At 41.0% G+C, this 14,332-nt stretch overlaps 1 protein-coding gene across 3 annotated transcripts in view; it reads right to left on the bottom strand.

Annotated features, from left to right (window-relative positions):
- The window catches only part of FAM171A1 (family with sequence similarity 171 member A1), a 94,924-nt gene that overhangs the window by 15,409 nt on the left and 65,183 nt on the right, over positions 1–14,332 (bottom strand). For all 3 annotated transcript variants that reach the window (XM_054191655.1, XM_054191654.1, XM_054191656.1), the window contains 2 exons: positions 9,553–9,711; positions 4,492–4,668 (listed from right to left, as the gene is read on the bottom strand). In XM_054191655.1, the coding sequence (XP_054047630.1) occupies positions 4,492–4,668; positions 9,553–9,711 (336 nt within the window). The remainder of the gene's footprint in view (positions 1–4,491; positions 4,669–9,552; positions 9,712–14,332) is intronic.

The raw sequence follows: 14,332 nt of genomic DNA on the forward strand, positions 1-14,332 counted from the left end.
GCTGAGGAAGGAACATCAGGAAATTCTGACTCTACAAAAATCAATGGCAATTTTACCACTGAAGGCAGGACGTCACCCAGAAAAAGTAAGTACCAGACTTATCAAATGTATTTAGAAATCTATTATAGCATTAAATGCAGCCAGAAAGCACTGACCAAGCACAGCAGAGTACATAAAGTATTGTGCTTTGTGAAGCCATAAAAAGAGTTCCCCAAGATACTCTTCTCCATATTCTGCCATCTCTTTACGTTAATACACGGTTGAGATTTCAGGCACTGGGGAAACATCCTCCTCTGCGAAGAAGCTAGTAATTTAAAGACAACAAGGTCACGTCAAAGATGTACACCAAGTGTTCGGGGAGGAGGAAGAACAGAGAAACAGTACTCTGAACTTCATTTACACATAGTGGACAAGAAATCACAATTTTAAGGAGGAGAAGCATAAGGGTGGAGGTTTAACCCCTTCACTCCAGAGTCCTTTGCCACACAAAATTGAAAGCAGCGTTGAAAATATTTTCCTGGTTCTTGGTGGGATTAATAAACTAGCAGATGCATCGATATTATCTCTGAAGAATTAATCCCATTTCCATATTACGCCCTCTGGAATGTTTGGTAATATTTTAAAGTCCTTCATACAGCTCTAGACGTGGATCTAGAGGCGTAGGTGCAACATAATGTCTCCATACCACATGGGATAAAAAATGAGGACTTAAAATGGAGAATGCAGGTCTTACTGTTCTGCTCACTGAATCCAAGGAAAAGCAGACACCTTAACATAAAGCATAAACCATTTAAATGGGGGCTGAGGAGAATACAGCTGAGCAAGTGCTGTGTTATTCAGGCCAGCTGGCGGGAGCTGGAAATGATACCGGAGGTACAAAGTTTCATTTCTACCGGGATCTGTAATATTCGTTTCTGACTGAAGAGGACAAGGCTAGAAAGAAGTCTTGGACAGAAATTTGGTGTCCAAGAATAGAGAGATTAATTATATTGCTGTAAATCCTACTGACATCAAGGCAAATATACAGGGAGGAAGTCATGATCCCAAACATCTGTTTACGGATAAAGAAAAAAGTTCTTCAGCCCCTTCAGATTTTGAGAAAAACAAGACAGCGCTTGGGGAAAAAAAAGGCAACAACTCAGAAAACCCAAATGAGCAATCCTGACTATAAAAATGAGAACCCATATCTCTTTATGTTCAAACCTTGAAGTGTGTACTATGAAATAAAACCAGTCTCCCACGGTAGTGTCAAACACAAGAGATATGGGTATGTCAACAGCATGGATTGATTAAGTTGTGGTTTAGTGTATACGTCTCCATAACATTAATGCATCTGTGCTTATTATTACCAACACTAAGAAATGCTGCAGAGAAGGGCGGTGGATGTGTGCATCTCCAACACAAGAACAAGTTGGACTTACTCGCTTACCCTGTACAGAGTTGCTCTTCATTTAATTAATTATTCAAAAAGGTATTGCTGCTTTAATTTGCTTGCTGTGCACGCAAGGCAGTGAGTTTTGTTTTGTGATGAAAAGTCTAATTTGGAACAGTATAAAATAGATGCAGCAGATTGTCTAATTTTGATGTCAGCCTGCTTTTTCTGGCTGCGTGTTTCATCAGAGTCAAGGGAGTCACCCTCAGCCTCAAGCAGACTATGCTGCTTCTCCCCCTTCTCTCCCCAGTTCTTTCTCAAGGACAGAAACTGTGGTCATGAAAATACAGATTGTTTATGGTAAACATCCTAAAAAACCATTATTATTTTTGGCTGCTGTAATATGCAAATATGCCTATTTTCTGTAGAAACTATGAAAATCTCTGCACTTCCAATCAGATGCCACTGGGTTTATATCAGTACATCATGAGCTCAGCAAAATGTAGGAGATTCTAAGGACTAAACCATATTTGTAGTATTTCTTGTCCCTTCTTCACTCCCTCCTCTAAAAGTGAAAAGTATTTCTGCTTTTTAGAGCAGAAATTATACTTCATGCAGTAATGATGACAACCACATGGATTCTAAACAAAAACAATGGCTTGCACGAACAAGCGCCCACTGTACTGCTAATACGCTAGAGAGAAGCGCTGCATTATTGCCTGGTAATACAGTCATAGTTTTCCCTCTCTGGCACTTACACAATTTTCAGATACAAGCGTGAAAATTTAAGCCACTGAAAATCTATTAAGGAGAGACCGCAAGATAACTAGCACCAAAAGCATCAGCTCCTGAAATGAAAGACAAAATCAGAATAATGAGGTTAGAGGTCCTACCCTGACAAGGCACAGATCTGGCAGTGCAAATGGGTTACAACAACTTATTTGCCAGTTAAGGATTTCTCCAGCATGGAGCCATCCCAGTCATCATCCATCATCCTCCCTTCACAGTCCAAGCCCAACAGGGATGTGGAATGACAGGGTACCACCATGTTCACGCTACATATGGCTAGTTTGACAGCCCTTAGGATGCTAATGTAGCCCGCACAAGATAGAGTGGCTGCTCTACTTATTAAATTAGGCTGCTCTAATTTAAATTGGCTGGGATGCGGCCAAAATTCTGCTAGAACTGGCGTGCTGCAGTCAAGGGCTTAAATGCATCTTTGTTGAAAATCCTTGGTTGCACAGAAAGATGCTTACTTCAGCTGAAGTGTGAGCTGGAGCCTAAGCATGACGCCTTCAATACCTTCATCTCCACGGCTTTGTGAAGACAAGCGGCCTGACAAAGATGCATTTTGTCTAGTGGTCCTCATGCCTTCCCCTCCCAGTAACACAAGTGCTCCAGCAGTTTGTCATGAAGCAAACAAGACTGGACTTGTCTCAACACTGATTAACTAACCCGTATTGATCTATACTAATAGATACACACAACAGGGTAACTAGCTCTTTATATACAAGATTAAAAACCATATTCCATAGTAAGAGAGAACTTTTGTGGCCTCACGGCAGGGGCATGGAAATTTGGCCATAAATGAGAAAGCTCCATAATCAAAATCAGAACCATTTTACTAACAGTAAGTAACGAGCAATGACGCAGGCCGCAGCCATAACACAGCTGACAGGAAGGACTGGGGATGGACTGCTTCTTGTGGAGAAAGTAAACGTGAGTCAGTCTTCCCTGTCTTTTTTTGAACGAGGGAAAACAAAATAGTTTCTAGAATCACAAATCAAAATCAGTTTCAGGAAGAATGTAGTAAAACCTACGGCCAGGACACCACAGGAAAAGTGCCGTTTCCACAGTTAAGCGAAACCCCAAATCCATTCTTTGCACTCTTTTTCTACTATTCAATTTTATATCATATTCAAATTTATTCTTCATTAAATCCTACTGCTTTACTCTCTAATACAGCCAACCTCTGACAAAAGATTTACAGGCATGCTGTTTGAAAATACATCACCTGTTTCAGCAAACAGAGGCAGGAAGGAAACAAAAATGTTATTTCCCCCTTCGTGTTTCTCTTCCCCCCTCCCCTCCCTTCCTCCAACACGCTGGTTTCATGCTCCTCGCTCTGCTTCTGGATGTGATCATAAACTGGCTCAAAACATTTCCCTTGCAGGGACAAAACCCCACCAATTGTCCGTACACATCCACATTCCTGGCTCCTTTTTCTTCCTCTCTTCCTCACAGTGTCTACCTTTCTCACCCTCCATTCTTCTTTTTTTCACTTCTTTTTCTTAACAACCAGCTGGTACGTACTTCAGAAGGCACAGTGCAATAACTGAAGGGGAATCACTAGGACAAGACTTATGCACCCCTTAATCCTTTATATTTTAAAGGTGTGAAAAAGGCCAGCATAGTACAACAGCTAGCAATGAAAAAAAAAACCAAAACAAAAATACAAAAATAGAGAGCCTAAACCACGTATTTCTGGAAAAATTCTTTTTCATAATAGCAAACGTTACCCTGCAATGTAAAAACCTGAGTGCATTTTACTGCTTATATTGATTAGTCATTCTGTCCTTTCAAAATATTTCATGAATTTTGCTTGCTTTTTTTTTTTTTTTTTTTTTTAAAATCATGTACATGTACTTTCCTTCTTGATAGTATTAGTCAATCTCGAAGCGCTTTACAAAAGAAGCCAGTATTATGTTTCCTATCTGACAGGCAGGAAACTGAGCGAGAGACAAGAGACAGACCAAAGGTCAGATAGCTGGCTGGTGGCAGAGATAAGGCTAGTTTCCACTGCTCCAGACTCTCTGCTTCTGCTTCTGGCTGAAATCAAGTTCTCTCAAGATGGTTTTATGTAAAATATTTAACAATTGCGAATGGTACATTTACAAAAAAATTTTGTCCGGCAGCGGCACACAACGTTACTCAAGTACACTTGCATATCTGCTATATAATGCTTGATTAATAAAACTCAGTCTTCTCTCCTTTTAGAGAGAAAACAGATTTCTGTGTGCTCCAGTGAAGGCCTTGCTATATTAACACAACAAATGCAGTGAGGTATTAGTTTCAGGCAAATGAAGCTATGTAGGGAATCACCATTAGATGTTACCTACCAAATTTTTGGTCAAACCTCCAGGCTGGAACGTGCGCATTGTGCTTCAAGTTGCTGTTTGTTGGCAGAGGCACTGTGACGTAGATGGGGCCATTCACGGGGACGGGAGTCCCATCGCTGCTGAGGAGATGGACGCTGACTGCAGTGACAGGGGTGAGGTCATACCTAGTGCTGTTTCCTGGTAAGAGAATGGAGGAACGTTGTGACTACGGAATTTCCTGGAACCTAAGATACACCCATGTGGTTCAACACCGCAGTACTAGACCGACATATTCCTCCAGGGATGGTAGCAGTAATCTTCCATACCTTACAAAATTCACAACCACCAAGACGTACATGCTTCTGGATTTTTCACTTAATTTTGGAAAATCCTGCAGACAAGAAAACTACGACGCAAAAATCTCCTGCATATATTTTCTCATCTTCATTCATCTTAAACTAAACTTGTGAATATCACAGCCATAATCACAGCCAAAAAAATACCTCACAAGCCTTTATTTGTATTAGCCCGTATCATAACTAACAAACACCCCAACAGGCAGTGACACTGCAAGGTTGATCAGTCGTATGTTTAAGAATGTCGGGATGTATTTCCTCTGGCCTTTCTCTGAAATAAACCAAGCTAAATGGATTATTAGGATACACACTTGTTACCTTCCTGTCTACCTATGTAAGACAATAATTATTCTTTATTGCATGCCAATGGACGTTAATTCATGACAACACAATTTTAAAAAAATGTTATAACGCTTCAACCATTTAACGAAATGAATCAATGACAGGGAAAAATAACGAAGACATATGTACGTATTCGGGGGGGGTGAAAGCTATAGGTTTAAAACAAAGGAGATGTGGAGCTCAAAGCAATAGCTGTAGTAGTTTAAATCAAAGAGATGAAGTTTCCAGTTTCCCAAGGGGCTTGAGGCCACCTGGGCCCACACTGCTGCCAAGAGCAGCAGCCCTGTCACCTCCATCGCGCTGGCTCCAGGGCTTGTGCGGCCACTCATCCTGCCGTGGGGCTCATCTGGGAGGAGGGTGCCTGGCCGGCAGGGCGCGAGGTGCTGCCCCTCCTGCACTCCTGGTGCCTTCCACCAGCATCAACTGCCTGCAAAAGCACACTCGCACCCAACAGTGGTTTGCCACCTGCGCCACCACAGCACGCCAAGGGGTCCCCAGGAACACGTTCATCAGGATGAGTACATTCCAGGCGGCAATGGGAAAGCAGTAAGACCTTCAGGATTTCTCTTACCACTGAGTAAGTCTCAAGGAATGGCCTTTATTAAATTTGATGTCTCTGAGTAACGGCTCACCAAAGTTCAGGCATCACCAGGATGCGGGGGTGGGGAGCGGCAAAGGGAAGGAAAAAAAAGACAGAATTCCTCAGAATTTTAAATTCTTTGGATTCTGCAAGAGGTGCCAAATGGAAGACACGGAAAATAACCAGAAGTAACTTTGCCTGTGGCTGATTTACTATTGCATCTACTCGGACGCACACTTTCCCCAGATTTCAAGGTGCGTGTCACTGTTGCACAGCTGAGAGGCCAAGGATGGATGGAAGCACGCGGAGGGGTCACACACTCTGCTCTGACGTACTGTGAACTGAGAGGCAAAAGCGTATCTTCCAGGGGGATTCAAGTGCTGAGAAAACATGCACCCTGAAGATGGCCATATAAAAGAGCAACAGAGGTAACTGAGAGAAAAAAGACAGAAAAATAAGGTTTGGGAACTCAACTAGGGTGTAGGGAAGGCTGCCAGCCTACCCAAGCGTCTATATTACAGGCTCCAACGGTGCACAGTATCATTACAGCCTTAGAATACAAAGCAAAGAGATAGAGGAGGGAATTGGTGGGGAAAAAGTTGTTCCCTTATTCCTGATCGTTCAATCCACTGCCTCTGTCGTGCATCTGTAACGTCTGTCAGATTGATGCTTGTCCCCAAGTCACCGGACCGGGGTCACTGATTTTCTCAGGCTGGTATCAGAGAAATAAATTCCTGTTGCTAAGTATCATAACCTGACCACGTTCTGGCGTATACAAATTCCTACAGACAAAAGGTATAACTTCAGATTTTAGAAACGTTTAGATTAGTATCTAAAATTAAATTATGTTTTGTATTTTACTTATTTTTAGATATTGAAAGTTTTGAATTTTTCTTTCATTACTGTCTTGATAAAGCTTATCTGCCTAATATCTGTAAAAATGAGTTTTCAGACCCAGAAAAAGCACTCCGATGGCAAAACACTGGCTGCATCTTTTCTACTTAAGATGCACTGAGGCTTTGCTCAGTACTGGGCTGAATAAGTTATATTAGAAGATGAAGAAATTTCTGAAATCCACTGACCACTGGCAAGAAAAAATAATCCTTCAGTTTGCCATCTTGCACAGTATGTAAATGCTCAAGAAAAAGATAATTTTTTCTCTTTTCTGTTGTAAAGGTAAATTAAAATCAATGCTTATGAAACTCTCACATGCTATAAAACTGATAAGTGCATGCAGAGATTACATGGGAATGGACTTCAATAAACATCAGCTTTCAATTATTTCTTATCATTTTTGACATCTGGTGACCCGTAAAGAGCTCTAAAAATAGTCGGAGGAAAATCCACTGTGACTTAGACTTGACTCTTCATAAAGAAACAAACAGCCTACAAAACCAGCAGGAGTAATGGTTATTAGCCAGCTTGGTCCATTACTGCAGACGATGGAAAGTTTTGCTTCATTTGGTTAGAAGGACAAGATTTTGTGAAACCATAGAGGCTTGTCACTACTTGCAGCTAAATTCTTTGAATTTTTATGTTTGGGACATGCTGATTTTCATGCAATGAATTTTCCCTGCTCCATATTACCACTTCAACACCCAGTTGCAATTTTGTGAGAACTGTTGAACTCATAGAGAATCGGTTTTAGCTGAAACAATGGTAAAGTCACACTGGATAAATACTAGCCAGAGAACTGAGCTGATTGAAACAAATGGGAGGACCTCTCCAAAACTCTACAGACATGTAAATAAATTGTGAAGGAACAGAAGAGTAATTGGGAGAGGGTGGGAGGGAAGAGGTGGGAGAGAGGAGAGACAGGGCAGTGTTCAGGATCATTCCAAAATTTCCCATGCAAATTAACGCTAAGTTTTTTCAGAATTCTAAAATTTGTACATATTTTTCTTTTTATCTTGATTACAGAAATATTCGAAAATCCCCATCAGCTGGTGATCTCATTTTTTATTCCTGCAAAAGTTTTTCAGGTGAAATGTTCACTAAGTTGCTTGGAGATGAAAAAAAGGAAGTCAATCCAAGTTTAGGGTTTTGAAGTTTCCAGAGCAGGAGAAACTTCTAAAAATAGAGGACATTTCACTTATACTATAGTGCATATACAAATGTTTTGTATTTGTAGTCTGTATTATACCATACTGAATACTGAAGTATTCAAAAAACAAGGCTCTTCTCAGTCTCTTAAACACCATTTCTTTGCTGGTCGTTTTGGTATTTTGTCATATACTTTTACTCCATGCTTAAGTAGAAAAGTTCCTGTCATGCAAGCATACAGAAGACTAAAAAACCAAGGGTGCGTTCATCTGTTTTGTAGGAGGCTAGGAGGTGAAACAGGAGAAAGATGATGTCCTGGTTGTGTAGTTCCCGTGACAGGTGATCATCTGAAATCTTGGCAAGACCTGTTTTCACTAAATAAATGCAAGGGTGGGAAGATGAATTGTGGAGTAGTAAGGAAAGATTTGGGAGAGGAATCCCACACACGTTGTCAACAGTTTGTTCAGTGGGTTTAGAGATAAAAAGAAAGGAGATGAGGAAGTAGACACAGGAGTGAGATCAAGTGCATTCCTTCGTTTTGAAAAAGATAAGAGATGTCTGAGTATGAAGAGCCAGAGAAAACTGAAGGTTGAAGATGAGAATAGGGAAATGACAGAGAGATAGAACGAGATAGAGTGAGATGTAGTCACCGGAGCAGACAGAAGCATTGAAGTAAGGTAGCAGACACGTTCTTAATTGTAATAGAAAAGGAGATATACAGATCTGTACAAAGAGAAGGGAAAGTTTATTTTGCCTTTGATTTTTTTTATATGGAAAAGCTAGCAAGCTCAGTACGTACCATTTACACATATGACCTAGCATTCAAAGTCACCTAGATCAACACATCACAAGTAAACGCATCCTGAGAAACAGCAGGGAGGGACCTCGAGGGGTTATTTATCTTCAAAGCAGGCTCAGCTACGCCTATGCCATCCTCACAGGAGATTGTCTAACTCTGTCCAACACCCTCAAGCAATTGATTCTACATCTTAAACTATCCTCACTGCAGCAAGGTTTTCGTAATCACTAGTCTGAATCTCTAGCTGCACTGCCAAGTCCACAGAGAAAACATAATTCTCTTTTTCACAGCAGCACTTTAAGAATTTGAAGACTTTTGTGCCCAATTCTTCTATTTTTTTATAGCCTACACAACACCAGTTATTTCAATCAAGACAAATGAAAAGTGGAAGAAGAGTAACAGTCAGTTGCAGTCATAAAAATGTATTACAGCTTTGAATTTAATAGTGGTTGTGTTTCTACTATGAATTTTCATTGTTTTCCCTTGTACATTTTTGGCTGAAGCTAGATTCAAAAGTATTAACAAAGCCACTGAAACAACTCTTAGCTGAAACAACAGAGTATTAAATCCTCGATATACAGGCATTTCATTCATTTTTAGAAAAAAATTGAACACGCATCCTCAAGTTACATTTTCTTTTGTCTTGTCACATTAATCTCCATTTTTGTCTGTGCACATGCAACACATTTGGAGACTTAACTCTAAACTCCAAGTCTAACAAACTTTTCTGATATCCCAAGGGCAAGGAGGCTTCGTCTTTGCTGTTCAGTGGCCCCATTTAAAGGATAGCGGACCTTGGTCTCTTGCTTATTGGAACAGCATTTTGGTCGGGCAGTTGAACCTATCACGTCATCCGAATTTTAAAGAATGTTTGGTGGAACAAGGAATGAAAAAAATGATACGGTCAAAAGTTGACCCCTAGACAAAAGTGAAATCAGAGCAAAACCAAAGTAGTGGGTTACCTGTTCCATTTCCGTCTAATCCCTGCAAATAAGGAAAACTGTCCACTTCCCAAGGTGAACTGGCTGCAGTTAGATATGCTGTCAAATCGCTGTAGCTAGTGTTCTCTGGTAATTTCACAGATCTTCGCTGAAAGTGAACTTGTGGCTGAGTCCGTGCACCTAAAAAAATTAAAAGTGAATTTGTATCCAAGGCGGGCAGAATATTTAGTTGTTCATATTTATGGAAGCACATTTACATTTTTTTCCTTGTAAATTGAAACAGCTTGAGAAAGACAGACACATCAGAAGGCTATTACAAAAGAGGAGGAAAACCAGTATTTTTATGTTTATTTTGCAGTTGCCATTATTTTTCCAGAAGTACCACTGGGAAAAATTGGAAAAGCATCTTTTAGAAGTTTTTCTGACCACAGTATTTCCTAGGATCACCTCAAACTTCATCACACACTTCTTAGAGTGAATACAACTGAAACTAAAACTGAGTTTAGAGGCAGGGCATGTGAAAGCTTAGAAAACCATCCATTTTACCATTTTTGTTTAAATTTTGTTTTTGTTGAAATAGCAAGATAAATTCAGCTTACACTCTTTAAAGTGATTTTCTAAGAGACTATAATTCTACCCGTAGTGCCAGTTAACTTGTGTAATTTCCATATTTAATTTTTATAAAGCTTTGGCCACATTAACCATCTCTAGTACTGAGGTAATAGTCACTTTTTATTTAAAACACTGGATAAAAAGATTCACTTGACAGAGCCTGGGTGAGAAGAGTTTCCATATTTTCCCACGCAAAGAACACATCTAAACAGAAACAGATCACTTGGCATGTAAGATTTCTCTTTTTTTCCTGTCTTGCACAGTTTTAGTGTTTTTTTAAAGATCACTAGGTGTTAATTGAAGGGTCTTTGCTGCAACATGATTTAAGACTGTGTCATGTACTATTGCATTTCATGTCTCATTTATAACCCCAGTTTATAAAGTCAATAGTCTTTTTCAATGGATGCTCACCATTAATACTGTTTAGCAACACCCAGCAAGACTCCATCTGCAAGTTTGTGTGTGCAACATGCAAATTAATTTTTAAATCAAAAGCTATTGTGTTCTCCAGAGCTCATTTTGAATACTCGCAGAACGTTCCCCACGCAGCACAAAATCAAGAAGCAAGCAGTTTTTTTCTTAATTCACATTTGATGATGCGGTTCAAAGATGTCAACTCAAAACAATTTTGCTTCTTTTCCCCCATTAGTCTCTGGCAGCACTTTTAGGTTACACGTTCACTGCGAGAAAGATTAAAGAGCTTGGCTCACAACTCCTAAGCTTTTTAACTGCCAATGTCATTAACCAGGAGACTGGAATCTTTTCTGGCATTATTTTCTAGCAGGAGCTCTAGCTATGTGAAAACATAAAATTGCACAGAAGAAACTTTGTATTGGCCAACAAAAATTGCTACGTAGGCGGGCAAGTATCTCCAAAGAGCTGATCATTGTTTAGCTGTCATTTCTTTGGTAATTCTGCAAGAAAAAGCTATAAATCCATTTTCTTTTTTAATTTCTGAAACATTTAAGGATTTACAGCAGTCTCTCAAGACTGGCAGTATCCTTAAATGTTTAAGATAGTCATTAAAAAACACCTGTGTGAAACCCTTACCCAACTTCTAGGTTTAAAGGGAAAAGGACATAAAAGACTAAATAAATTGACTGCAATGAATTTGGGGAAGCCTCATCTGAGTGCTCCGCAATACCGCAGTAGTTTGCTGTACCTCAGGGACAGATTTGCTCAAGCACTCGGGAACCTCTGACTGCGCTGCTGAGCGGGCTCCATGGCCCACAGGGATAAGCATCCGCAGTAACAAAACAGGGGAAAAAAACCACCACAACCAAGAAACGGGCATTAGGATTATCACTAATAGTTCAATGTAAAATTGTAGGATTTTCTGCTGTGTAAATATTTGGTTAAGATTAATTATTCGAGTTGCCAAGAAGCGGCATTATATTTCCAGAGCCGAACTGCTGTTGAGTCTGTAATACAGTGGTTTAGGCGGAGGCTCTAGGGTTTTCCATAAAAAAATGGTTGCTTCGTAGCACCGGGAGAGCCATGGCCTGCCAAATTTTAACTAGATAGGGAGGACTCAGAAAGCCAAGTTCAGTTTCTTGAATCCTACAGGCAACGCAAAGCGTTCCTACGGCTGAGCCCCAAACCTGGCAGGAACCTGTGCAGCAATCAACTTGGATGCAAGTTTTAAGGTGGAAGAAACAACTTCCTCTGCAGATAGTGCACATACATCAGGGCAGAGTAGTTAATTCCCACCCTAGATTAACAAACTCCTTGATCCTGATATTCACCTGAAGCCTGATGCTCACCCTGACTCTCCCCTCGGCTCCTCAGCTGGGTCTCCCCAAGCCCAGCAAGAGACTTCAAAGGGGCAGAAGACTGGGAGCTACCAGTGAAAGGCTTGTGAGGGAAGCAGCTACCAAGGCTTTCGCCTTCGCTCACCACCTTGCTAGAAGATAATCCAAGTACCCTTCAGCAGAGGTCATAGATGATTTTGGGGCACATGTTTGGGAATAGACTTACTGAGGGAATTGGAAGTGGTAAAAGTGGAGAGAAAGACTTGTGCTGACCAGACTCAAGAGTATTTTTCAACAAGTCAACAGATCACTGGGAGGGGATTATTACTATTGCTTCTATTACTGAAGATATCTAGTTTTGATTTATATAACCCAAACAAAACCCAAACGCATTCAAGTATGAATTTGGCATGTGAGCTCCCTCCACTTGGCGAGTGCCATGAGGTAAAGGACTGCTGAGCACTGATCTTCTTTGAACGTCCTCTTGTCAACACACTGGCCGTGATTCAAATGCTGTCAGTTCCGGTTTGCCAGTGCACAACTGAAGACGTAACCATCTCAAGGAGTCCCCGTAAGGCACTTCTTGTCATGCTGGATGCACCACACCAGCATTTGAGCTTCAGTCTCTGTGAAGTAACACCTGAAGTATCCTCAATTCATGCTCTGGTTGCTGATATGTCAGAGGCAGACAGAGGGTACCCACACAGCTCCCATTCACTGAATGCTGAAGTTCAGCTCATCACTGCACTGGTATTAAGTAGTTTAAATAACCCAGTGGCTGGCAAGCTCCATCCCTCACAATTACTGACAGAGCACAGCAGCGGACTGTAATGCCATCATGAAAATGAAGCTGGCTGCATCGACTCAGACAAACTTCTCAATTGCATAATAAGTTTCTTGCTTGATTAATTATTCAAAAGCAACCGGTAACTTATTGGACTAGATGGGCCTGCCTTTCCTTTTGACTGGTGCTTCAAACACCAGTGTTCCCAGTCTGTCCCTGGTATAGTAAGTTCTGTTTTGCTCTTGTTTTTGCACTAAGGTAACTCCTGATCAGCTCTTCTGAAGCATGGGAAGTTACTGGGAGATAAAATGGAGAAGTAACAGAGAAAAAGTAGGTCACGAGGATTTTGGATCAAGACTAGAGAGGCTCCATCCAAACGCCAGTACAACATCTAGGCTGTCTTTCATTTAGGTTTCACCACAAGAGAATTCCCAAGAAAAGGAGTGTGGGCTGGTCGCACAAGATAGTTTTTACTGGGTAAGACTAAGAGTTCAAATCCCAGCCCTTAGAATACGCTGGGGGCCACTTTATCCTCTTTCTCTGCTATACCAGCAGAACCAGTTATATTGTTCTAATTTAAATACATTGGAAACACCCTGGGTCAATTCACGGAAGGGAGCAAGATTATGGGGGAAATACTTATGAGTGTCACTCGGCTGTTAAATGTCTCTCTAGCCCTTTAAGATCCCCCTTTTTTGAAGAAAGGAACCTGTAAACATGAAAAGATTGTTCTTTTTAAGGTAATTGCATAATATTAGCACATTTGCATAAGAATAAGAATATTTAATACACCATGCTATTAGAATACTGTTGGTAAACAATGTTTCACGTTTTGTCTAACGGAATCCCTTGTGGTTTAACACAGTTCACTGTCCATCTAATTTACCCCATTAGATAATGTCAGCTCTCAAACTGCAGAATACACGTACGGCAGCTGTGCTGTTCTCCAGCTCCTTCTGAGTGTTCCATCAGCTACCTAATTTGTTTAGTGCTTTTTCAGCTCCAGTCGTATCTAGTACTATCATTAATGAAAAGCCTATTGTGTCTGGATGGTTTCTAACCATAAAAAAAGATATCAGGAAGGCATAATTGTATTATATTCTCTCAGATAAAACAAAGTTATCTTGGAATGTTATTGAAGGTAGTATTCCCCTGTTTATTAACTACCTACTGGTAGAGTTTAAAATGATGGTAATCATAATATAGGTGAATAAGACACAGTTTATTCTGGCTTGTATCAGGAACAGCGTGGCCAGCAGGAGCAGGGAAGTGATCGTGCCTCTGTACTCGGCCCCGGTGAGGCCCCACCTCGAGTGCTGTGTTCAGTTCTGGGCCCCTCTGTACAAGAGGGACATTGAGGTGCTGGAGCGTGTCCAGAGGAGAGCTACCAGGCTGGTGAGGGCTCTGGAGACCAGGTCATATGAGGAGAGGCTGAGGGAGCTGGGCATGTTTAGCTTGGAGAAGAGGAGGCTGAGGGGAGACCTCATTGCCCTCTACAACTACCTGAAAGGAGGTTGGAGAGAGGTGGGTGTTGGCCTCTTCTCCCAGGTGAATAAGGACAGGACCAGAGGAAATGGTCTGAAGTTGCAGCAGGGGAGGTTTAGATTAGATATTAGGAAGAATTACTTTACTGAAAGAGTGGTCGGGCACTGGA

This window comes from Rissa tridactyla, chromosome 2 (assembly GCF_028500815.1).
Source record: "Rissa tridactyla isolate bRisTri1 chromosome 2, bRisTri1.patW.cur.20221130, whole genome shotgun sequence".
NCBI classification, from domain to species: Eukaryota; Metazoa; Chordata; class Aves; order Charadriiformes; family Laridae; genus Rissa; species Rissa tridactyla.